At 40.5% G+C, this 27,206-nt stretch overlaps 1 protein-coding gene across 1 annotated transcript in view; it reads left to right on the top strand.

Moving 5' to 3' along the window:
- Positions 1 to 24,708, top strand: part of LOC106569071 (BMP/retinoic acid-inducible neural-specific protein 3-like) — a 104,432-nt gene extending 79,724 nt beyond the window's left edge. The window contains exons 7-8 of the mRNA XM_014140029.2: positions 20,376 to 20,598; positions 22,091 to 24,708. Of these exons, the coding sequence (XP_013995504.1) occupies positions 20,376 to 20,598; positions 22,091 to 23,210 (1,343 nt within the window). The 3' untranslated portion in view covers positions 23,211 to 24,708. The remainder of the gene's footprint in view (positions 1 to 20,375; positions 20,599 to 22,090) is intronic.
- The last annotated feature ends 2,498 nt before the right edge of the window (positions 24,709 to 27,206 follow it).

The following is a 27,206-nucleotide window of genomic DNA, read 5'->3' as shown; positions in this document are numbered from 1 at the left end:
ACTGTTGTGTCGTCTGCAAACTTGATGATTGAGTTGGAGGCGTGCATGGCCATGCAGTCATGGGTGAACAGGGAGTACAGGAGGGGACTGAGCACACACCCCTGTGGGCCCCAGTGTTGAGGATCAACGAAGTGTAGATGTTATTTCCTACCTTCACCACCTTGGGGCGGCCCGTCAGGAAGTCCGGAACCCAATTGCACAGTGCGGGGCTGAGACCCAGGGCCTGACGCTTAATGATGAGCTTGGAGGGTACTATGATGTTGAATGCTGAGCTGTAGTCAATGAACAGCATTCTTACATAGGTATTCCTTGTCCAGATGGGATAGGGCAGTGTGCAGTGTGATGGCTATTGCATCGTCTGTGGACCTATTGGGGCGGTAAGCAAATTGAAGTAGGTCTAGGGTGACAGGTAAGGTGCAGGTGTTATGATCCTTGACTAGCCTCTCAAAGAACTTCTCCACCTCTTCTCTGGAGGTGTTGTTTTGGGTCAGCCTCTGGAATCAGTTCAAATGCCCTGGGTGGTTCGGAGAAAGGATCCACTTTGGGAAAGTCATATTCCTGGTTGTAGTGCTGGTAAGTTGGCATCGCTCTGATATCCAATGGTACTTCCCTGTTGTATGTAATAACACTTAAGATTTTCTGGGCTAACAATGTAAGAAATAATACATAAAAAACAAAAAGTTTCCTAAGGACTAGAAGTGAGGCAGCCCTCTCTGTCGGCGCCATCTTGATATCTCTTTTCTCTCTGCGTTCAGTTCCACTCGGACGGTACTGACGTGCTGCTATCATTGCAAAACAGTGGGTTTTAATCACTTATTTGGTGATGTGAATATATTTAGTATAGTTTTATCTGAAAATGTATACTTTTTTAATGTTTCACAATTGTTACTTTTATGAAATTCACTGAGGAGGAGGGTCCTCCCCTTCCTCCTCTGAGGCGCCTCCACTAATGTCCACTATAAGCCAATAAGCTTGCATGGATTGTTTTTCCTGCCCATGCGGCCAAACAGAGCCATACTCTACAGGTTAACTAAGCTCACAAAATGCCATGACTCTAAGTCACCGTGTGGTCAATCTGAAAGTGCATGCATATGTTGAGTCCAGTTTTGTTACAATACAAATATCCATGTCTGAATAATATGCTTTTATGTGCCAGACCACACCCAAGAGATGCTAGCCTGAAATATTGCACTGTTGCTTGAAATGCTAGACTGGAAAATATTGTATTGAGAGACCTTGTGTCACAGGTGTCGTAGGGATTGGACCAAAACGCAGCGGGAACGTGTATACTCATCTTCTTTTTTATTGAAGAAGGAAAACAAAAGAAACACGTATACAAAAAACAAATGACACTAAACAGTCCCGTCAGGTGCACAAACACAAAACAGGAAATAACTACCAACAAATCCCATAGAAAAAACACCCCTACTAAATAGGACCTTCAATTAGAAGCAACTAGGAGCAGCTGCTTCCAATTGAAGGTCAACCCAATAAACATCACATAGAAATAGACATATTAGAACTAACATAGAAATAGACTAACAAGAACATAGCCCAACAAACCACGAAACACTCTAAACAAACACCCCCTGCCACGCCCTGACCAAACTACAATAACAAAGAACCTCTTTTACTGGTCAGGACGTGAGACCTTGGTCCATAGATGCCACATATCAAATTTTGTGCAGATCCGTCATTCGGTGCCAGAGGAGTAGTGTTTTAAGTAGTGATGGAGGAAAAATCGATACAGTTACATATCTCAATATTATTTTGGACAATATTTGTTGTTGTTATTGCTATTTAGCGTCAGCTAGCGCTAGTCGGCTGTCCCTGCGCCAAAACGCCGGTATTTTTCATCCTATAGCTTGTTATTCGTCCACTTTTTAAATAGTTTGTTTATACCACTTTTATTTACATGACGGATCAAAACTCATTTTCTCAAACTCTCTTGTCTCTCTGCATCAAACATATAGAGAGGAATATGTTTGGAACATCAAATTGCAATAGAATCTCAATATCGAATTGCAGTACATATAGAATCGTGAGAATCTTGTTATTCGCAATACATATCGTGTTGGCACTTAAGTATCGTGATAATATCATATTGTGAGATCCAGAGGTGGCACCACAGGATAAAAAATGGTGGCGCAAAATGTTTATGTGTCTTATCTTGGGCCTGGAGCTTTTCCTGATCTCAGGACTTGGTCAGGTAAAAATCTGGGTCCTATTTGTAGGCTATGACAAAAGATTAGTATTATAGATAGCTTCCCTTTTCATCTGTGCAATGACTACAAGGCCTTTGGTTTTTCTTGTCTGGTCATGTGAATTGGAAACACTCCTGGTTATTATTCATTCTGAATCTGATATCAAAAGAGCCAGAGACAACAACTTTGATGGACCACATACTCTGTAGTTTAGTGAACTACTATAGGTGGGCTAAGCGTTATGCAAAGAATGGTTACAATATCTTTAAATATTAATTTCACTCCATACACACACAATGTTAAGCAGTGGACTTTGAAAAATAGATAAGACAGGTAGGTTTCAATGTAAAAAAGTATCAGATTTGTTCATCTGGTTACAGTGATCTTCTGCAATTATTAATTCTGTAAGGTTTATGTAAGGCAGGGTTATATTTAACACTACACACAGTAGACTTTGTAACAAAGAAAGGTTTTATGTGTAAGTAAAAAAAAAACACTAACCTTGTGTTGCTGTCCTGGTCTCCATCTAGCCCACCAGAGGTTGGTTTCCCTGGTACTCACTGTAGGAACTGATTGCCTGTAAAATCCATATTGAAATCATTAAATCAACTATCAACACATTCATACAAAATAATATCCCTATTTTCATGAAGCAGATTTTATTGAATGTCACTCATTTAATTGCACCCTATTCTAACCAAAGCTGCATAACCAGTTCATATCAGTAGGTGTCTCTTTTAGGGTTGGGCGGTATCCATATTTTCATACCGTCAGTGTACACAGGGGGCGCTATTTCTTTCCAAACGTTAAAAAAATAACAAAAATAACAATTTAGGCAGCAGGGATCTTGATCCAGGATGGGATTGATTGTCTCCACTGTAACCAAGAAGCTTGATCTTACACATGCCAAAATCACCTTTCGCGTGCCCACAGTATGCACTTTACTCCACATCCACTACAATAGGATAGGAAAACAACCTGAGCATGCAACCCCCGAGCTTCAGGGTGCCCCAAAATAATATGCCAACGAACATTACTGGACTAACAAACTGGCTAACTAACCTTTTCAGAACTTCAGTATTCATTGGCCTTGGGTAACAGCAGCAGATCGTTTCATCTTCTTTATCATTCTAGATTATTTTAGAAGATGATTAAACTGCTTTTATTAACTTCTTTCCTTAACACATTTATTGTTTTCCATTAAAAAGTGTGTTCGCCCTCTCAAGAGGCAGGCAACCAGGCAGGCAGGAGAGGACGGTTTCCACTAGGATAATGCACCCACAATGTCAGATTCCACGAGGATTCCACAGACCCGAGATGAGCGTGAGCGAAGAAAGAAACCAAGCCCAGAGTCAAACAACGAGGTGCTGGTGCAACAAAACATAGTTGTTGAAAGGCTCTGAAAGCTGTAGCTAGGAGACCACTGTGACTGACAAGTGAATTCACCTGTCGCAGCGAGTGTGGGGGTTACTGCGTGAAATCCCAGGGACAAGGTTGTATTCACTAGACAAAACTGAGGCAAAAGGGCTGACATTGAGGAAGGTTCTAGGTCAACTTGTCCAATTAGAAACACCCGCTTTCTTTTCTGTAGAAAAACGTTTTTCTATGACGTGAACTAATGAATATGTCTGGTAAACACATTCGGTGCTGCTGCTTTGAAAGTACTGCGGCAAATGCTGTCTTGCCACTAGTTTTCCCCTAGTGTTTTTCCGAAAATTCTAAATTGCGGAAAATCCATCATGGTGGACCTTATGGGTCCTTCAGGCAAATTTGTTCCTTGTGAGGAGAGGGACCTTTGTACTGAATTGCAGGACCCTAGGTCAGACAGGGTGAGGTTAAACATCCTTAAAGGTTAAACATCCTAAGCCTTACCATCTCACAGGAATTTGCATGGGAATGTGCCATTACGGAAAAAGAAGAAGAATAACCAATGCCAACAAATACAATAGGGTTTCCCCCAGCTTTGCTGCTTGAACCCCTAAAAAAACAGTTTATTGTACTGAAGGCCTTTGCAAGCAGGGTTAACGAGTATGTCCCAAATGGTACTCTATTCCCTATGTAGTGCACTACTTTTTATTGGAGGCCTATAGGAATAGGGTGCATTTTGGGATGCAGATTATGTCCTCCTTGGGCATAAGGAATTAAATCATTGAAAGGCTCCGCCCAATGTTTCATACATAACGGCTCTCATTAGTAAAGCAATTTCTACCCAGATTTTTTTGACTGACAATGCAAAATCAGTCTCTCACGCTGGCACCCAGGCTAATCTAATATTAGTTGTATAGTTATATAGTCAAATGAGTTACACTTGACTGTATGTAAATCTGCAACGTACAAGCATTATGTAAATCTTAACAGGTTTACCTTCTTGGATCTATTTTTTTATCCGACAAAAAGGACCTGTCAACATCTCCTTTTAACAACTGTGAAAGATGTGCAGCGCTGTAAATTCAGCCTGTAAAAGTCAAATATTCTCTTAGTGTTAGATTCACTCTCCCTTCATGATACAGTGCAAATCGCTTAATTGCCACAATGGTTCCATTATGTTAATTAAAAACATGCCTTCAAGTAACAGAGTTATTCGATACATGGTACCACCTACAAATAGTCTTGGCACTGCTTCCCCATCAAGAACTGCCAATTGAAATTTCACTGATGGCTTGCCCGTTTCTGCTTTTATTACCTAAATAAAGCATGCACTGGAAGTGGTTAGATGTGTCGCATGCACATTTTGAATGTGACAGATTTGTAATAACAAAAATACTTCTCCAGAAATGGATTTCTTTGGTTCAATAGCTGGCAACACTTCCAAACATCGTTGTATTTATTCAGGGGATTATTTCAGTGGATTACATTTGTCGGATGAACAAAACATCACTTTATATCACCAAGGACATCCATGCATCTTCAATATTTAGCATTTTGTACATGTCTTAGTGTTTGACTGATTTGTATTGTTTTTTTATCCCTACATTTTGACTGAATTAGATTAGAATGTGAGATGCGTATCACACACTGATTGGATGATAACACTGTCATAACGAAGATCAAGCATCATGTGGACACATTCAGGTAGATACTCCATCCACAGCACAATAGTGCTTGACCATCAGCCAAACCAATGTAATGCATATAGCCACAGAATTTAGCTATAATCTGCCATGTAAAAAACATTCATTTGCAAGATACATAGTCTATGTACTTGTAGACGTTGCATGTTGCACATGCCAGTAATATGATTGGAGCTATAATTCTACCATGAACTTATGCTGATACAGTGCCACACGGATAAACACCTTGTAATCGTTAGTATACAGACTAAGAAATTGGGTCTAGCTTCACACAAACACTACACACAAGGCACTGGATTGAATAAATCTTCAGGTCAAAGATGAGGTTTGCCAAAAGTTGAAGTTCTGAGTGTGCCACAAAGATCTGGAAATATGCACCCATTGTATTAATAGTTCTCTCTACACATTGGGGAATCGTGAGTTGAATAAAGCAGGGCTTTGGGAATAGTTCCCTTTGGGATGCTTCGATCCCTGTGATTTTGTATTCTGTGCAGACTTCACATGTTGATGCCGGAGGCACGTGATTTTGCTTACATGATCAGAGACCATGCAGCACACGTCTGCCTTAAATCATACAGCAGTGGCAGCAAACACTTTTAGAAAGGGTACTATATTTCAAAAGAGTCCAGAATTTTTTGTAAGTTGAAGATCATTTAGGCTACTGCAATTGTAAACAATAAAAAGCTTTAAAATGCTATTTAGAGAACAGCAAAAATGACCCTTGCCGTTATCACCTTGGCTGCTGTAGGTTCATTCACCTCAGTCGATCTACAAACACATAGCCTATTAGCTATACAATTGTAATGTTATACCCCTGAAAGGGAGGATATGAGAAATGATTCACGCTGACAAATAGCATCAGCGACAAAACAAACAATCATGACATTTTTAGAACTGTATTATTTGTATTTTATTTAAATTCCTAAATTGTTTGATAAGACTCTCTCTCTCTCTCTCGCATTGCAGCCTGCCTCAGCCTTACCACTGAGTGCCACATCACTGTCTGTCTCCGTAACCTACTCTCTGAAATTCTGAGAATTTAGTAGCATATTTTTTTGCTACTTCTAAGGTAGGCTCCGTTTAACATTAGCGTCTTACTTCATCCTTCTAGCTGGCTAAATAATACTAGTCAGACACCTTCAACATTACTGAAATATACAGTTGAACTTCACAATTCCTGACATTTAATCCAAGTAAAAATGCCCTGTCTTAGGTCAGTTATGATCACCACTTTATTTTAAGAATGTGAAATAATAATGTCAGAATAATAGTAGAGAGAATTGTCACGGATGTCGTATGAAGGAGACCAAGGCGCAGCGTGCGTATCGTTCCACATCTTTATTTATATGTGAAACTATGCAAGACATACAGTAAACAAAACAACAAACCGTGATGAAGAGGTGAAACATGCACTAACTCAAAATAATCTCCCACAAACACTAGTGGGAAAAACAACAACTTAAATATGATCCACAATTAGAGACAACGATGACCAGCTGCCTCTAATTGGGAATCAGAAAAAAGAACATAGAAAACTAGACAAAAACCAACATAGAAATAAATAAACTAGACAAAAAAAACAGTCATGCCCTGACCTACTCTATACCATTGAAAAATATGAGCTCTCTCTGGTCAGGATGTGACAAGAATGATATATTTCAGCTTTTATTTCTTTCATCACAAGTTGACATACACTCAATTAGTATTTGGTAGCATTGCCTTTAAATTGTTTAACTTGGGTCAAACGTTGCGGGTAGCCTTCCACAAGCTTCCCACAATAAGTTGGGTGAATTTTGGCCCATTCCTCCTGACAGAGCTGGTGTAACGGAGTCAGGTTTCTAGGTCTCCTTGCTCACACGCTTTTTCAGTTCTGCCCACAGATTTTCTATAGGATTGAGGTCAGGGCTTTGTGATGGCAACTCCAATACCTTTACTTTGTTGTCCTTAAGCCATTTTGCCACAACTTTGGAAGTATGCTTGGGGTCATTGTCCATTTGGAAGACCCATTTGCGACCAAGCTTTAACTTCCAGACTGATGTCTTGAGGTGCTGCTTCAATATATCCACATCATTTTCCTACCTCATGATGCCATCTATTTTGTGAAGTGCACTAGTCCCTCCTGCAGCAAAGCACCCCCACAGCATGATGCTGCCACCCCCGTGCTTCACGGTTGGGATGGTGTTCTTCGACTTGCAAGCTTCCCCCTTTCTCCTCCAAACATAGCAATGGCTATTATGGCAAAACAGTTCTGTTTTTGTTTCATCAGACCAGACGACATTTCTCCAAAAAGTAAGATATTTGTCCCCATGTGCAACTGCAAACCGTAGTCTGGCTTTTTTATGGCGGTTTTGGAGCAGTGGCTTCTTCCTTGCTGAGCAGCCTTTCAGGTTATGTCGATATAGGACTCGTTTTACTGTGGATATAGATACTTTTGTACCCGTTTCCTCCAGCATCTTCCCAGGGTCCTTTGCTGTTGTTCTGGGATTGATTTGCACTTCTTGCACCAAAGTACGTTCTTCTCTAGGAGACAGAACGCGTCTCCTTCCTGAGTGGTATGACGGCTGCGTTGTCCCATGGTGTTTATACTTGTGTACTATTGTTTGTACAGATGAACGTGGTACGTTCAGGCGTTTGGAAATTGCTCCCAAGGATGAGCCAGACTTGTGGAGGTCTACAATTCTTTTTCTGAGTTCTTGGCTGATTTCTTTTGATTTTCTCATGATGTCAAGCAAAGAGGCACTGAGTATGAAGGTAGGCTTTGAAATACTTCCAAGGTACACCTCCAATTGACTCAAATGATGTCAATTAGCCTATCAGAAGCTTCTAAAGCCAAGACATAATTTTCTGGAATTTTCCAAGCTGTTTAAAGCACAGTCAAATTAGTGTATGTAAACTTCTGACCCACTGTAATTGTGATACAGTGAGTTATAAATGAATGAATCTGTCTGTAAACAATTGTTTGAAAAATTACTTGTGTCATGCACAAAGTAGATGTCCTAACCGACTTGCCAAAACTATAGTTTGTTAACAAGACATTTGTGGGGTGGTTGAAAAACAAGTTTTAATGACTCCAACCTAAGTGTATGTAAACTTCCGACTTCATCTGTAAGTCTCTACCGGAAGCTAGCCACCTGACTGACTGACCGACCTACTGTATTTATAAGCAACTAGTTACCAGTTGTGCACTCATTCTCCGAGAGTCAGTTTGTTTATTTTGCGGATGTCTGGAGACATGGCAGGAGTCGCTGGACAGTTTTAAAATTGCAGGACAGTTTTAAAACAGCAGCAGACACCTGCTCTCTAAGCCTATTTCTGTCACGGCTGTCTGAAGAATGGGACCGAGGCGCAGCGTGTGTATCGTTCCACATTTTATTATAACTGTGAAACTATGCAAGACATACAAATAAACTAACTAACAAAACAACAAACCGTGACGAAGAGGTGCAACATACACTTACTCAAAATAATCTCCCACAAAACCTAGTGGGAAAACCAACAACTTAAATATGCTCCCCAGTTGTCCCTTGTGGCTCAGTTGGTAGAGCATGGTGTTTGCAATGCCAGGGTTGTGGGTTCGATTCCCACGGGGGACCAGTATGGGGGAAAAAATGTATGAAATGTATGCTTTCACTACTGTAAGTCGCTCTGGATAAGAGCGTCTGCTAAATGTAAAAAATGTAAATGTAATTAGAGACAATGATGACCAGCTGCCTCTAATTGGAGATCATCCCAAAAAAAACATAGAAAAACAGAAACTAGAACCCCACATAGAAATACAGAAACTAGACAAAACCCCCTGACCTACTCTACCACAGAAAATAAAAGCTTTCTATGGTCAGAACGTGACAGTACCCCCCCAAAGGTGCGGACTCTGAACGCAAAACCCTAAACAACAAAAATAAACAGGGAGAGTTAGGGTGGGTGTCTAATGTCGGTGGCGGCTCAGGTGCAGGACGAAGAACCTTCTCATCCCATGGATCCTCCTGCATCGGAGGCGGTTCTGGTGCGGGACGGTTTGGGGCGTAGCCCCCGCTCCGCCAGCTGATCCCTCCGCTTTCGTGTCACCAGACCGTGGATCATCACTGGAGGCTCTGGACTGCAGACCGCTGCTAGAGACTCTGGACTGCGGGCTGCCTCAGGAGGCTCCGGACTGGGAACTGTCGCTGGAAGCTCTGGACTGGGAATGCGCACTGGAGGCCTGATGCGTGGGGCTGGCACAGGTGGCGCCAGACTGGTAACACGCAGCTCAGGGCGAGAGCAGGAACAGGACACCCCAGACTGGGCAGGCGCACTGGAGGCCTGATGCATGGGGCTGGCACAGGTGGCGCCAGACTGGTAACACGCAGCTCAGGGCGAGAGCAGGAACAGGACACCCCAGACTGGGCAGGTGCACTGGAGGCCTGATGCATGGGGCTGGCACAGGTGGCGCCAGACTGGTGACACGCACTTCAGTGCGAGTGCAGAGCGCTGGCACAGGACGCACTGGGCTGTGAATGCGCACTGGAGAAACATGATTCCTGACAGGTCACACGCTCCCTCAAGCGAGTGCGTGGAGGAGACACAGGACGTACCAGACTGGGGAGGCGCACTGAAGGCCAGATGCGTGAAACTGGTGCATATGACACCGGACTGGTGTCACCCTCCTTAACATGCCCGCTCTGCAGCGCTCTCAATGCTAACACCTCTCTGTGGAATCTTGCGTCGAGTTCCTCACTCGTCTCCCTGACTGGCTCTGGTTCACCCCTCAGCTCTCCATGGTAAGCACGAGGAGTTGGCTCAGGTCCCAAACCTGACTCCACCAAACTCCCTGTGTGCCCCCCCAAATTTGGGGGGGGCGAGCTGCCTCTCGGGCTTCCGTCGTTGTCGTGCTAGTTCCTCGTATTGTCGCCGTTCCTCTCTCGCTGTCTCCGCCTGCTTGCCTTGATGGTATAACGCCTCGTAATATCGCCATTCTGCTCTCGCTGCTTCAATCTCCTCCTTTGGACGGCGATACTCCCCGGGCCTTGTCCAGGGTCCTGCCCCATCCAGGATTTCCTCCCAGGTCCAGTCCTCCTGACCACGCTGCTTGGTCCGTTGGTGGTGGGAGATTCTGTCACAGCTGTCTGAAGAATGGGACCAAAGCTCAGCGTGTGTATCGTTCCACATTTTATTATAACTGTGAAACTAAGCAAGACATACAAATAAACTAATGAACAAAACAACAAACTGTGACAAAGAGGTGCAACATACACTTACTCAAAATAATCTCCCACAAAACCTAGTGGGAAAACCAACAACTTAAATATGATCCCCAATTAGAGACAACGATGACCAGCTGCCTCTAATTGGAGATCATCCCAAAAAACAACATAGAAATACAGAAACTAGAACCCCACATAGAAATACAGAAACTAGACAAAACCCAACATAGAAAAAAGAAACTAGAACCAACATAGAAATAAATAAACTAGACAAAACCCCCTGTCACGCCCAGACCTACTCTACCATAGAAAATAAAAACTTTCTATGGTCAGAACGTGACAATTTCAAACACCAGTTGAACGTTGCTACTCTCTTGATCAACTTTCTGTCATGCGACATACTTTCTTGCTCAATTGAATACATAAACATTGTGAGTAAAACTTTCCCCGTCTCTATTTCTGGCATGAAAGTAATCCATCGTCAAACTTGACCAGTAGCTCAACGAAGTAGAACAGATGTGTGAAGAGGTCTTCTGCTGAAAGATAGGAGAGACAATGGCAGTTCATCTTCTACTATTGTTCACTCTGTGTGCCTGTTCATATAGGTGCATCAAATCCACATGGGGTAATCTAGCGTGGTTAGAAGATCCTTCAGCTCAGACTCCATTTCTCACCAGGATCGCCTGCAGAGAGCCATTGTAACAAATGGCACCGTTTTCCCTATATAGTGCACTACTTTTCACCAGAGCCCTATGGAGCCTGGTCAACAGTAGTGCACTATAGGAAAAAGGATGAGATTTGGGATGCATGCATAAAGTGTTCAGGGGAAAGGACCACATGCCCACTGTACAAAGGCAGCTGGAGGTGCATTACATGTCTCTGGGGGGTGGCTTGTGTAATGTAGACTCTCCCTTCCTACTTTCTCATTTCCTAGAATCTTTGCTCTCCCAAGGGACCCTTTCTGAGAATGTAGTTATGGGGATAGTATTAATCCTTCCTCTCTGCCTTAAAGAGATAAAATCACTGCCTAGGTGAAGGTATAGCTTACATACAACTCCCTCTCTGGGAAAATAAGTTTATAATATTTTCTGCCAAACAGGAAATATTGCTACAGTATGTTGTAATATGAGCGGGTTTTACTTACATACGTGTATAACTTATACTTTTTTTGACTATATTGGTGGTTTGTTGTAGCAAATTGAGCTAGTTGTAAACTTAAATGTTTTTGCCGAAACAATGTAATTGAAAAACTTTAAACTGATGTCAGGGAAAATCTGTGAGTACAGATCAGCTCAGTAGCGAATAACAATGAACTGCTTTCTGTCTGTTTGCGACCATATGCATTCAACATGGACAGTTTGTGATGCCAAGGGTAGTCTCCACTGGCTCAATTAGATTCTGACTCACTCTGTCGAGTCCAGCTCATCAAATGTCATAGTACTAAAATGAGGATCTCATTAACAGTATTAAGCAGTTCATTTTCAGGTCTTTATAAAGGCAGTTTTATAAACACTAGCTATTTGTGTGTGACTAATATGTGGGCTGGTCCACCACAAGATTACAATGGCCAAATGTTACTTATTAGTCCAAATATGTAATAAAATAAAAATCGATGTAATTTATATTTTTATTGCAAGTAAATACCAAGACAGCTGTCTGTGCATGTCTATCAGAAGATAAAGTTGAATGTGAATGTAAGTGTAGTAGAGTTGTGTAAGTTCAGTGGGACAGCTACCCATCAGGACAGTAGAAAACGCCCTTCATACACTGAAGTTGAAGAGGTATTAAGAGTCCTTCATTACTCTGAATTTAATTTAAACAAAATGTGGTATTCATATATTCACAATACCCTGTTAACGACACTAAGCTTTGAATTATTTTTCTATGTTTTAAAGGTTAAGCAAAAAGAAAAAGTCAACTCAGTACATATAGCACTTTGGAATGGCTCAAATGAACACCGTGCCAGCCACGGTACAGCAAGTCTCTCCCAGGTTGGTTCTTCCCTCTTGAGCTACTAAGCCCTAAGCCCATTGATAAATGTACTGTGCGACATAAGCCTTGCAAACATTTCTATCTTTACTTTGCCCAAGGCCCAAAGAAATTATAGTATGAGGAGAGACAAAACTTCCTTAAATTCCCTACCCTGAGAGCAACGATTTATAGATTGCTACAAGCTCTTCATTGTCAGTGAAGTTTTACCTATAATTGCTATTACATCGCCATAGGACACTGTCTCGGAGCAAGGTACTCTCATATTATTGCACTGCTGAAATACAAGTAAATGTACTGTGATCGATAAATAAAGACAAAAATTAGCATTTGTGGACCACGTATGGTTCATATGTGAGGGCTGAGGAGCAAGGTCACTGCTTCCTCTTATTCCCGCATGAAGAAAAAATTAAGATTTACTATTAGAAAATGAATCGTGAATGGCATGTCAGTCAGAGGCAGTCTCCAGATTAGAGTAGTGACTTGGATTTCCTAAACTGTGTCCCAAATTAGACCCTATTCCCTATATAATTCACTACTTCTAACCAGAGCCCTATGTGCACTGATCAAAAGTGTTGCACTAAATAGGGAATAGGGTGCCATTTGGAATGCAGCCCTAGTCTCCACTGTTAATTTTCATAGGCCTTTCAACCTGCCCAGTAAGTCTTATCACAATCTAGTTTAAAAGTGTGAGTTCAATGTAGTTCAAACTCAGTGGTACAGCATAAGTTAAGAAGTAATACTATTTTTGAAACATAAATCAAAACCCAGATACAACTTAATAAAAATCACAAGATAAGATGTGGGTCATGGGGGGGAGGGGTCAGCTGCCTTCTACGGCAGCAATTTAAAAGCACCAGAAAATCAACTTGGAAAGTAATACAAGGTGAACATTCTGTGGAATGAAACAAAGCAAGTGCACACCTAAAAGATGTTTGAGGGAGAAGAGGGAAATAACATGATGTGAGTTTCCTCTGGTCTCCCATGGAGGGAAAGCAGTGGAATCAATGAACAATGATTAAAATAGGGAGATGCTGAGTCACATGTAGGCTAGCTTTGTCAATCACAACTCTAAGACTATTTAAATGATTGACAATATTACATGTCCGCCTTACAAATAATCCTTCTGCCATAAAGGGAATTTAAAGGTAATGTTTGGTATATAAAACAGATCAGTTTAAACGACGCTCTATCTGTAAGTGGGAGCATAGTTAAATCCAATCTGTCTTCATCTAACTGGGCCATCTGAGTTCCTTTATACAAACAACCTTGATAACGCCCAAGGTTAATACATTTTAATATCCAGAACCATCAAATACAAAACATTTTTATTGTAATGTATGAGAATTCTAATGTTTACCTGGTCCTAATTAACTGACTTGCCTAGTTAAATAATGGTTAAATACATTTAAAAAAAATGTAACTTAACTCTTAACCCTAACATTAACTCTAACCTTAACACCTACCCCTAAACCACATCCTAGCTAACGTTAGCCACAACAAATTGGAATTCATAACATATCGTACGTATTGCAAATTCGTAACATATTGTATGAATTGCAATTCGTAACATATCATGGAAATGGATGATGGACATCCACAAATGAATACATACCATAACATAACATACTAAATTGAGTGTCACAGATTTACATACAGAATAGTACAAAATATTCTGAGACCAGATTGACTGTACACTGTCTCATTCCAACTGCGGCCTGTTGGTGTAACATACTGGAGTGTACTGCTTTCATGCTGTAGGAGCAATGAAACAGTATATTCTTGATACGCTCCCTTGGTCAGGTTAGAGAAACTGGTGCCCAGCTCCAATATATGACTCAGCTCAACATAATCTCCTCAGAAATGTACCCAAAGCATCGGCTTTGGTAGATGGATAGCAGGCGATATCTATGGCACTTAAAGTACATATTTTGTGGGCAGTATCTCTCACAATGCATTGCTCACAAAGTATAAAAATCATTCTTTTCAGGCAAGTATTCTGAGAAACACAGTGAGCTCCAAAAGTATTTGGGACACATGTTTTATTGTTTTAGTTATGTACTCCAGCACTTTGGATTTGAAATGACTATGAGTGTAAAGTGCAGACTGTCAGCTTTCATTTTAGGATATTTAACATTTAAGTCATTTAGCAGACTTTCATCCATATCATGTGAACCGTTTAGAAATTACAGCACTTTTTGTACATATTCCCCCCAATTTAGGGGACCAAAAGTATTGGGACAAATTCACATAAATGTGTATTGAAGTATTTGGTCCCATATTCATAGCACGCAACTACTACATCAAGCTTGTTAATCTACACATTTGTTGGATGCATTTGCTGTTTGTTTTAGTTGTGTTTCAGATTATTTTATGCCCAATGGAAGCAAATGGGAAATAATGTATTGTGTCATTTTGGAGTCACTTTTATTGTAAATAAGAATAGAATATGTTTCTAAAGACTTCTACATTAATGTGGATGCTACCATGGTTATGGATCATCATCCTGAATTAATTGTGAATAATGATGAGTGAGAAAGTTAGACACACAAATATCATATCCCCAGGACATGCACATCTCTCACCATTACAATAACAGGGGAGGTTAGCATTTTGGGGGGGTATGATATTTGTGCTTTTGGAGCTCACCGCAGCTGCTTGGAAAATACGGAATGATTGAACCCCTCATGTTCACTCAATCTATTATTCAGGTCTGATCTCACCGCATGACTGGAAAAAAATATTACATCTTCAAACAACCATGCTAAATAACTTGTGGGCTTACTAAAGCTTCTAGTGTTACCCTCTCTGTTGTCAAAGTTGACCTGGCAAGAGTAATTTAATACTTTTTCATGCCTATTCATAATACACAAAAGGAGTTTGATATTTCTCTTGGCAACAACAAAAAGACAGTTTTTGAACATGGCCAAATGTATACGTTTCTAAACTCACGTGTACAGTATATCATTATCAAAGGAAACAGTTATCAAGCATCTGTAGATCTTTCCTAAGAAATCATAAGGCCATCTTGAGGTTGTGACATTCCGTCTTGCTACACACGTTAGCCTTAAAGCTGGAATTCTTAATGGTGAAACTGCCACATGTTTTTGCGATATCACAACAAAGATGTTTCCGCAAACAACAAACACAGCAGCATATGTACTGCACTTCTTTTTTACCTTGATGCGTGACACTCCCCACCTTAAATACTGAATTATCTGAGATTTTTAGATCAAGAGCTAGAGTCGGTGTCAGGTTTTTATGTTTCAGCACTGTGAGAAAGACCCAGCGTTCGGAGTTTACTGTGAGGAGGCAACGAAGCAGAACTGATTTCTCTTTTCCACCGTGAGGCTTTTATTAGCAAAAGTGAAGATAGTCAGCAAAATGTACAAGTATTTACAAACATAATAAACTGTATCAAATAGAGCTCTTCAAACCAAACCCAGGCTACAATAACACCTGGAAACTCAGCAGCATGCCAACCTGTTCCCTGTCTCGCAAACGAAGGAATGACGGGGTTTAAATTCCAATACCTATGATACAACCAATGAGAACAAGCCAATTCACATTATGATCAATTAACATTCAACAGCATGAAATAACATCTAAACGTCTTCAGATAATACACACGAATAACCTTGAGCACACATATCAATTATAGTGCAACCATTCTTTTAGCATAAATACAATCTGGGATAAGAACATGTACGTCCACCCGAGATAAGACATTTCCGCTATACCCATACACTGAATAAACCATGCGCACTTGAACGCAACCCATTGCCTGTCAATTCTCTGGAAATGAACAGATAACCCTCTACGAACAACAAGGTAATAATTTACCAAAAGGACATCGCTAACCCCACATTATACAATTCATAAATGCATGTGTTTATCATAAACCATTAACCGTTTGCAATTTTGGATTATTGATAAAAGCATGTCTTTGGATTATGTGACTAATATCATAGGATGATCGTCACAAACACCAACCTTGGAAAGAGGAATCATTGTAGTAGTGGAGATTGATCTTCTTTAAGAGTTTGTGAAACCTTATAGCATGGCAGTGGTGTTTGTCCATACTAAAATCACCCGCCAGAGTTCAATAAGCAGAAATCTGATAGCATTGCTTTCCCAACTGTGTGTGCAAAGGCCAAATATATTTATTGTTCAGGCTTTACCAGCACTGACAGAAAGTGAGGTGCATTTCTCATATGAACAATGTTCATATATATGTTCAAGGCAAAATATTGATTTCTTGAAGAAAGGCTCTTGAAAATATAGTAAAACCACAGTATTCCTTGAGCCTAGGTGAAATACTTGTTTATCTGATGGAAAAGCTGCAAGTCTCACATTAAGAAAGTGAATGGCTGTTCAGACAGCATTATGTTACTTTGTGAGTTATCCAACAGAGAGACAATTATAAGCCATTTACAAGGCAATAGAGCTCAACTATCAATGCAAACCAGAACCTGTCATTGGGTAAGATTATACAGTTTGTGTTGCTTTCTCCAACTGTCAAATCAAACACAGTGCTTCCGCTCATCATTATTTGGCTGTGGGCTGGGAGTAATACATATTTGATCTATGGTTTTACATAGTGATTCTTAGGCTTTTTGGATTGGTTAATAATATAATCTAAAAACATACTTTTCAGTCTAGTTAACTGCAGCCATATGTGATTCCATGGCAGTGCCTTTAGTTAGATAAAAAAGTGTTTACCTGATTAGTCATTGAAGTTCATGTATGTATCACGTTTAAGGTATGACCCAGATGCAGACAGTTGAAGAAACAAAAGTTTATTCCAACCAACAGGAGCAGGCAAACGACAGGTCAAGGCAGGCAGGGGTCAATAATCCAGAGAGGGTGTAAAGGAACCAGAACGACAGGCAGTCTCAGGGTCAGGGCAGGCAGGGGTCAATAATCCAGAACTGTGGGGTAAGATACAAAAACGTCAGCCAGTCACAGGGTCAGGGCAGGCAGAACGGTCAAAACCGGGAAGGACTAGAAAACAGGAGCAAGAAACAGGCAGGAGCAGGGAAACAAACGCTTGTAGGTTTTACGAACACAACAAAATGGCAACAGACAAACAGAGAACACAGGTATAAATACACAGGGGATATTGGGGAAGATGGGCGACACCTGGAGGGGGGTGGAGACAAGCACAAGACAGGTGAAACAGATCAGGGTGTGACAGTATGGTGTCCTAGCTTATACATTTTACAGCTTATCTCAAGTGGTACGATCTCATTCTGAAGGGATTTCTTAATTCATGTTTAGAAAATTGGAGGAGTCCTTAAGGGATTAGATTAATCTCTAAACAAAAGCATCTATTAAGATATTAACGTAACGTTAATTAGTCCAGTTCCGTATCACAATATATGCCACAAGAAAGCCATCAAAGTATCCATCAACTAGTTTATTTGCACATGATGATGTCTTTCCAATCTGATACAGATTGCATTTTCCATGCTCAGTCTGAGCGCAACAAGATCCCCCTAAATATCTAATATTTCAGAATCTGATATTTCAGAATCTGATTCGGAGAGAAAGGGAAAGTGTTTTTCGTAGTCCTGTCTCTGGAATATAAAGTGTTGAAAAATGCCATAGAAGAATTGGAACCTTGTTCATAAAGAGCTAACATCAATTGCAGTAGTTCCTACAGATAGTTTACCATTCCCGACAAGTTTTACCTTGTAACAAGTGCCGACTTTATGTCAGTGTACCATATAGTGTGTGCATTCTAACTATAATGTCAAATATGGTGGAAGCACTGTATAGTAGTTGCCGTCAAAGTGCCACAAGCAACCATTTGATGTCTTTGCGATGATGGCTTGACAGCCATGTGTCACTGTGTTTTCCACTTGAAGTATTCCAGTAGGAGTAGAATACACATGGAAAGAAAAAAGAAGACATATGTTTGAAGGAAGGATGGTAAACTTAGATCTCTTTAGCAATATGTGTATAACTTCTACAATCAAAGAAATGGAAGAGTTGTGGGGAATCCAAGGGGGATTCCTTAAAGATTCAACTCTGACAGGTGCAGTATTCAGTAACAACATTATTTATTTGATTTACTAAGCATAATCCATTGAGAAATGGGAAGATATCTCACTGTACTCCAGGCAGACGACATCTGCTCTGGAATGTATTGCAACATACAACTCAAAGACACAAGCTTTATGGCAGAGCAATGTCCTCATTTAAAATAATGGCTTCACCCTCACTAATATAAAATGATAGTTGCAGCGCTGCCATGCAAAACCATGATTCAAAATACTTGTTTTTGAGCTAAATGAACAAGCCGAGGCAGCCATCAGTTTCCTGTCCGTTCTCTTCATGGTCATATGAATCACTAATAAGCCCAACAGAATGAGAATGGGCTGTGTCCATTATGGAAAATAACCTCATCCCTTTATCTGACACATTTCGAAAGGCCGATATTGTCCATCAATTTGAACATAAAGTCATAAATGCCAGAAAAAGGGGAATAGACTGACAAATTCCTTTTGTGTGCTGTGAATCCTAATGATCATTCAAACGGCCTGGGTTATACAGTGCATGTGAAGGGTAGCAGAGGAATTGATCACTCCAGTTATTGGTCAGGCAGAGACTCAATGGCTGCATCCCAAATGGCACCCTATTCCCGCCCCCATGCTCCCTGTTAAAAAGTAGTACACTACTGTATAAAGGGAATAGGGTGCCATTTGGGATGCAACCAATGTTTCACTTCTGTATGTGGGTGAGCCTGACAAGCAGCAAGCTATAGGGTACAAGCAAGGTGAAAGATGCGGTTTTTATTCGATGATATTACCACTAGATAGCCTTGGCTTGTCCGGTGGGTGGTTAGAATGCGTAAGTGCATGCTAAGAAGATGTGTTATTTGATGTGGGCATAATGTAGTGTCTAACCACATATAAAATCAGCAAGTACAGTGCCTCCTTGTGTCAGATGAAAGTAGGTAACCATAAGGGCATAACATCTCTGATTGCCTTGTACCAGATATGTAAGTAAGGCAGTTATATACTTACCACTGCTTATTCTGTTTTCCAAAAAAAGGGACGTAGTGTTTGTCAGAGCACCAAAGTGCACCATAACTGCATGTGATCATATGCCGACAACAGAGTCATCTGGTAAGGTTTTTTCACTGGCAGTTCCTCTGGTGTAATGCCCATGTCAATAAATAATTATGCAGGATATCTATCGAGATAGAAAGCAATTAAATAATTGACTACTACCATTAACAAACAAAGCATTTAACACTGAACACACTAAGGGATCCATCGATCCAAATACCTATTGCTACATCACATGCATTTCAAATTGATAGTATGAATAGATGTGACACCGTGAGCCTGATGTGTAAAACAATTGAGCCGTTGAATGTGCTAAACTAACACCGTAATGCCAAAGCTAATGTTATCAAACGAATCTGGTGTTGGCTCTGGGAGCCCGAGGTAGTTCACTCAGGATCATTGAGCACTGTTAATGTCCTGAGCCCGTCAGTGCACTGCAAATTCACTCACTTGCATTATGCCAAAAGTAGCACATGGGATAATAGAAGCTCCAGCCCCCATAACAATTGCAGGTCTCACCCAGTTGGGCATTGTAAAAAAAGTGTCTTCATTGCAGTGATTTGATAGGATACCTCATGTCAGCTGCATGGGTAGACAACTTGCCTAGAGCATAAGTAGGAAGTCTCTGCATAGTTTAAATTAGCACAGTATCCCAAGAATATAAATACCAGGAGCTGTCCATGGTAGATTTAGGGATATGGACCATAATTGCACAATAAAAGGTACCATCCATAATTAATATATCTGGTATTTAAAGAAGAATATGTAGTGTATTGATGGATATGTGAAATGATTGACTTTCTGTTAAATAAAACACAAATCTTATTTTCTTGTGATTGTTTCTCAATTTCTTAGATGAATTCAAGGCCTTCATGAAAAAACTACCAACAGACCGTTTTTTAAACACATCCTTGGTATTCAAGTTTTGGGCAGCAGATGCAGCTCTCCAGAGGCGCTACATCCAATTGGAGAGCAGCACCAATTTGATTATTGGGAAAGCCCAGAAGATTGTGAGGAAACTCTTCTCTCTGAGCAAGCGATGTCCCAAACTGCCAAGGATCAGCCTCCCAAGAGAAAGGTATGATAATGGGAACATCACATGCTCTCAAATCATTCCACAAATAGATTATAATATCTGCCGCATCAGAGATGAAAACGTCTTTATATTGGCTTTTGAACATCTTACACCTACTTTAAATTACATTAATTATTACATAGAACCACTTACAACCACTTCATGGCATTTTATCACCAGTTTGTGTCCTCTTTTATATCAAGTAATTTGACCAAGCAAAGTAATTTTATTTGGGTTAGGTCTTAATACTTTTCCCTATAGTTAAAATAGTACACCCTTAATCACATATACATGGTTGAGTTGTCTGTCATTTAGAGGCAATTTGGTATCTGATGCTGTGCGAAAACCAGGCCAAGCATCTGAAATGAAATAGAGACAGAGCTGTTTAGTGTCTCCACCCTGATTGAAGGGGTCTGGGTGATGTGAGGTCTGCGGTGGCATGTCTGTAATCAAGTGCTCTTAGAGACAACAGGTTGGTGTGAACCACTTGCCCACTGAACACATTTCTGTGACAAGCACTACCTCTGGCTGTCATTCACTCATTAAACTCTGTTCAAACAAATAACAACAATCTATTCAGCTCAGCTGAGCCAGAAGATTTCTTCTACATCATCATCATGTGCTATATAATCCCTCATTTTGGAATGCATGTCTGCGGAAAGGAAAACGTTGCATATTTCAGCTTTATGTAGTGCAATTCCCAATACAGAACCGGTTGAGGAAAACTCGTCTTTGCAGAACCAACTCCAACATAGTGCTTAGTAGAAAGTTACAGCAAAGTACACAATTGTTAATTTATTTACAATATTTGTGTTTTTTTCCCTCAAATGTGGTTGCTCCAAAAATATCTCATCCTACCAATACATAATTCATGAACATACACTTAAGCTCAAATTCACTTTATAGTGAACATTAAGTGTAGCACGTAAAATCTAATAAAATCAAAGAATACATTAGCTATGACATATTAGTACTTAAAAGAACAATCCTTCATAAGTATGTTGTGCCGGTTCTGGAACATGCTATGCATAACTCTGGAAGACACCTATCCTCCAGAGTAAACTGAACAGCTGGAACTAGGATATTCTGCGTAGGGTTCTTGGTATTCTTCTGAATCCCTAAGACGGACGCCCACATCAATCATTATTTGGCACTCACTAAATGGGATGATGTTAAGTGAAAGTTAAAACATCGTCTTCACTTATGTCCTTTATGCACTCTTCCTCTATCCTTTCTGAAGGCTACAATAGTGTTAGTCAAAGGAAAGGTAATTTGATTAATGAATGAATGCATTTATTGATAATGAAGGGCACTTATAAAGCTTTTTAAGTAAAGATGATTCCAAAGTCAAATTATGTTTTTGAAAATAATTATGTTAATCTTAATAACAAATGTGACTACTGATGTTTGCAGAGAACACATTACGCAAATGTCTCCCTTCTTGTTACGAATTAGCTTATTTCATTTACCTAATATTCTGCTCTTTTCTCTTTAGGACACCAGGATTTTGGTTGAACAGGGCCCAGTCACTCCTGTACTGCAATGAGCATGGAGTCCTGGGCACGTTTTCAGAGGAGGTGCAGAGCTGCACCTGCACTGCAGAGCACAGTAGTGCCTGCCAGGGGACAGTACCCTGTGTGGTCGGAGAGGGGTCATCCTGCCTCTCATGTGGCTCAGACAACATCACACGCTGTGGCTCCTGCCACCTTGGCAACATCCTGCACCTGGGCTCTTGTCGGCCCAACATAGCAAACTCTCTGGACCACTACCTGAACATTGACTTTGACATGCCGGATGCAGAGTTCAAGTACCTGCTCCAGCGGCTGGACAGTCGCATGGAAGTCCATGCCATCTACATCAGCAATGACGTGCGTCTGGGCAGCTGGTTCAACCCAGCCTGGAGGAAACGCATGCTCCTCACTCTAAAGAGCAACAAAAACAAATCCAACCTCATTCATATGCTAATGGGAATCTCATTCCAGATCTGCTCTACTAAAAACAGTACCCTGGAGCCTGTGCCTGCCATCTATGTCAACCCATTTGGGGGTAGCCACTCAGAGAGTTGGTTCATGCCTATCAACCAACAGGACTTCCCAGACTGGGAAAGAACTAAGGTGGATGCCTCTCTGCAGTGCTACAACTGGACATTGATGCTGGGCACTAAGTGGAAGTCCTTCTTCGAGACGGTGCACATTTACCTGCGCAGCCGCATCCTGACCGATGACCCCACCGTCAACGAGACCCTTTTCTACGAACCCCTGGACCTGGATGACCACACGTCCAACCTGGGCTACATGAAGATCAACAGTCTCAAGGTGTTCGGCTACAGCATGCACTTTGACCCCGAGGGCATCAAAGACCTGATTCTGCAGCTGGACTACCCTTACACGCAAGGCACCCAGGACGCAGCCTTTCATATGCTGCTGGAGATGAGAGACCGCATCAACCGGCTCTCCCCGCCTGGATTGCAGCCATTGGACCTCTTTTCATGTCTGCTCCGCCACAGGCTCAAGCTCTCCACTAGTGAGGTGGTGCGCATCCGAGACTCCCTCCAGATTTTCAACTCCAAGCTGCCCAATTCCTCAGAGGCAGAGCTGGGCCAGTTGTGCAGCTAGCTCAGTCTAAATTAGAGTCCAGAGAGTGCTGTGCTGCACTGCTGGTTACTCTTTAGTCAGTTGCCAATTTATCCATCTGGTTTGGAAAACATGTACATATATTTCTCTGAGATGTCTAGAGCATTCCATTACACTGGCTGACAGAGCTTGGAGTGTGTTGGCTCTGTTGGATGTGGAGTGATGTCATGACAACAGATTTTGCTTTGCACAGAGTTTTTAATATAAAGAGCGAGGAACTGAGTTTGGAAAAGAATTGCTCTGGATTGTTCATCTGTTGGCAGGAAGTTGAGGAAACAGAAGAGGATTTCCCTTTCTAACGCTTTTTTCTTTGGTTACAGAATGATTTCATTTGAAAGAGTCTGATGGGCTGAATGAGTTGATTATGCATAAAGGGATAGTTCAACCAAATTACAAAATGATACATTGGTTTCCTTATCCTGTAAGCAGTCTATGGACAAGGTATGACAGCAATCCATGTTTTGGCTTAGTTTCCCTGGCACTGTTTCCACATGCTAATGTTTTGGAATTTGTTGCAGAAATCTCATTCAAGTCATGGACCGATATTAGCATTTTTTCACGCATCATGTCCAAATCTTCTTAAAGTATCTAAAGTTGAATATAAAGCCCAACAAAGTCACTTATAGATGAGTTTAACATGATGCACAGAAAATTCTAATATCGTTCTCATGACTTTCTGCCACAAATGCTAAAACGTTAGCATGTGGAAACTGTGCCAGGGAAACTAAACCAAAACATGGATTGCTGTCATTCCTTGTCCATAGACTGCTTACAGGGTAAGGAAACCAATGTGTCATTTTGTAATTTGGGTGAACTATCCCTTTAATGGTTTATTATGATAATCATCCCCAAAAATGTTATCCTTGCCTTTCCATTTTATCTGGCGTTCAAAATCCTGTAAAATATGTATTTGTGCTTAAAATTTGGTTGGGAAGCCCAATAGTAAATATTTCTATTTATTTATTCAGCAACATTACTATACCAAAAGAAGCTGAACGTAGTGGCAAAATGAATGGTTAAAATGTCTTAAATGTTGAAATATCTTTTTTGAGAGGATTTCAAAAGGTCTGTGGATACAGCTGTGTACATATTGCTCCATCTAAATCTAGATGTGGAAAGTACACATTGCTTTTTAGATAACCAAGTGCAAAGACCAAAAAAAATATTTGTAACAAAATAAAATCATGCCTTATGATGGAGAATCAATGTTCAGATAAAAAGCACATTCAGCTGAGTGTTTCATTTTCAGGCTAGATCTTTTGAATATACAGTTGAAGTCCAAAGTTTACATACACTTAGGTTGGAGTCATTAAAACTCGTTTTTCAACCACTCCACACATTTCTTGTTAACAAACTATAGTTTTGGCAAGTTGGTTAGGACATCTACTTTGTGCATGACACAAGTACATTTTCCAACACTTGTTAACAGACAGATTATTTAACTTATAATTCACTGTATCACGATTTCAGTGGGTCAGAAGTTTACATACACTAATTTGACTGTGCCTTTAAACAGCTTGGAAAATTCCAGAAAATGATGTCATGGCTTTAGAAGCTTCTGATAGGCTAATTGACATAATTTGAGTCAATTGGAGGAGTACCTGTGGATGTATTTCAAGGCCTACCTTCAAACTCAGTGCCTCTTTGCTTGACATCATGGGAAAATCAAAATAACTCAGCCAAGACCTCAGAAAAACAATTGTAGACCTCCACAAGTCTGGTTCATCCTTGGGAGCAATTTCCAAATGCCTGAAGGTACCACATTCATCTGTACAAACAATAGTATGCAAGTATAAACACCATGGGACCACGCAGTCGTCATACAACTCAGGAAGGAGACGCGTTCTGTCTCCTAGAAATGAACATACTTTGGTGCGAAAAGTGCGAATCAATCCCAGAACAACAGCAATTGACCCTGTGAAGATGCTGGAGGAAACAGGCACAAAAGTATCTATATCCACAGTAAAACGAGTCCTATATCGACATAACCTGAAAGGCTTCTCAGCAAGGAAGAAGCCACTGCTCCAAAACTGCCATAAAAAAGCCAGACTATGATTTGCAGTTGCACATGGTGACCAAGATCAGACTTTTTAAAGAAATGTCCTCTGGTCTGATGAAACAAAAATGGAACTGTTTGGCCATAATGACCATCGTTATGTTTGAAGGAAAAAGGGGGAGGCTTGCAAGCCGAAGAACATCATCCCAACTGTGAAGGACGGGGGTGGCAGCATCATGTTGTGGGGGTGCTTTGCTGCAGGAGGGACTGGTGCACTTCACAAAATAGATGGCATCATGAGGATGGAAATTATGTGGATATATTGAAGCAACATCTCAAGACATCAGTGAGGAAGTTATATCTTAGTCGCAAATGGGTCTTTCAAATGGACAATGACCCCAAGCATACTGCCAAAGTTGTGGCAAAATGGCTTAAGGACAACAAAGTCAAGTGATTGGGGCGGCCATCACAAAGCCCTGACCTCAATCCTTTAGAAAATGTGTGGGCAGAACTGAAAAAGTGTGTGTGAGCAAGGAGGCCTACGAACCTGACTCAGCTCTGTCAGGAGGAATGGGCCAAAATTCACCCAAGATATTGTGGGAAGCTTGTGGAAGGCTACCCGAAACGTTTGACCCAAGTTAAACAATTTAAAGGCAATGCTACCAAATACTAATTGAGTGTATGTAAACTTCTGACCCACTGGGAATGTGATGAAATAAATAAAAGCTGAAATAAATAAGTCTCTCTATTATTCTGACATTTCACTTCCTTAAAATAAAGTTGTGATCCTAACTGATCTAAGACAGGGAATTTTTACGAGGGTTAAATGTCAGGAATTGTGAAAAACTGAGTTTAAATGTAGTTGGCTAAGGTGTATGTAAACTTCTGAATTCAACTGCATTTTTGAAACATAACACCACTTTTTTGGAATAGACCAACTGTATTTGCATTCTAATGAGTACACCGTATTGTGGATCTTACCTGTAAATGTCAGTCACAATTCCAGTTCAAAGGTGTTTTTTAGCTCAAACCTTTATTCATTTTATTCACGATAGGCCTACATGTTGAAACTCAAATGAATATGTGCTGGAGGACATACATTTTTGTTGGTATAATATTACATCTGGATATGTTTGAAATATTTTACACTGATTGTGATGGTTCAACAATTTGCCGTACTGCTATGGTATCTCCATTTCATATGTTAAAGTACTATTTTGTCTTTCATTACCTACAAAACATACACCTTGAGTGAAAAATGGCTGTCATAAATCTACTACTGGAATAGCTGTGTTTCTAGGATTTATCAATTGTACCATTTGACAAGAGTGAACAAGGAACCTTTGGTCTTGACAAAGAAGACATATTTAAATGTCCCTCTTCACTGTACGAATCCTCTGTGTCTCTAATATATAAAGTGCAGCATTTGCAAGGTAAAAAAACCATTTACAAGGTTGTCACAGAGCACGGGAACCAAACACACATTGTCACATCACATAAAACTCACTGTGCCTCTGAACAACCTGGGAAAAACCTCAGACTATTTTAATAAGATGGGAGTCACAAACACAGAGTTTATAAATAAAAGTGATTTATCTTGGTGTCATCAAGAAATCAGCTCTCGCCCTTCAGCTAATCGCCAGGACAGTGGAGGAAACCCAATCAATCAAGGAGGGTCTATTATGCTGTGTAAACTTTTCAAACATTCCCACAAGAAAGGGAGTTGGCTATTTTTCTCCAATGATTTATGATGTTTTGAGCGTCCAATAACTGCATTAATGTTGTGGAATTGCTGAAATAAAATGAGGTGTTGTGCTTGGATTCTTTTTTTGCCTGTACATGTGTAGGTCATGTAGTAAAGTCATCAATTACCATTTGAATCATGAGTTTGGGGAAATGTTAGAAATACAAATTGTCTGGAGAATAGATTTGAGAGAGAGAGAGAGGCTATGAACATTATCAACAACAAATAAATGTACTAT

This window comes from Salmo salar, chromosome ssa14, assembly GCF_905237065.1.
Source record: "Salmo salar chromosome ssa14, Ssal_v3.1, whole genome shotgun sequence".
In the NCBI taxonomy this organism is placed as follows: Eukaryota; Metazoa; Chordata; class Actinopteri; order Salmoniformes; family Salmonidae; genus Salmo; species Salmo salar.
This window is presented reverse-complemented; position numbering and strand designations above follow the sequence as displayed.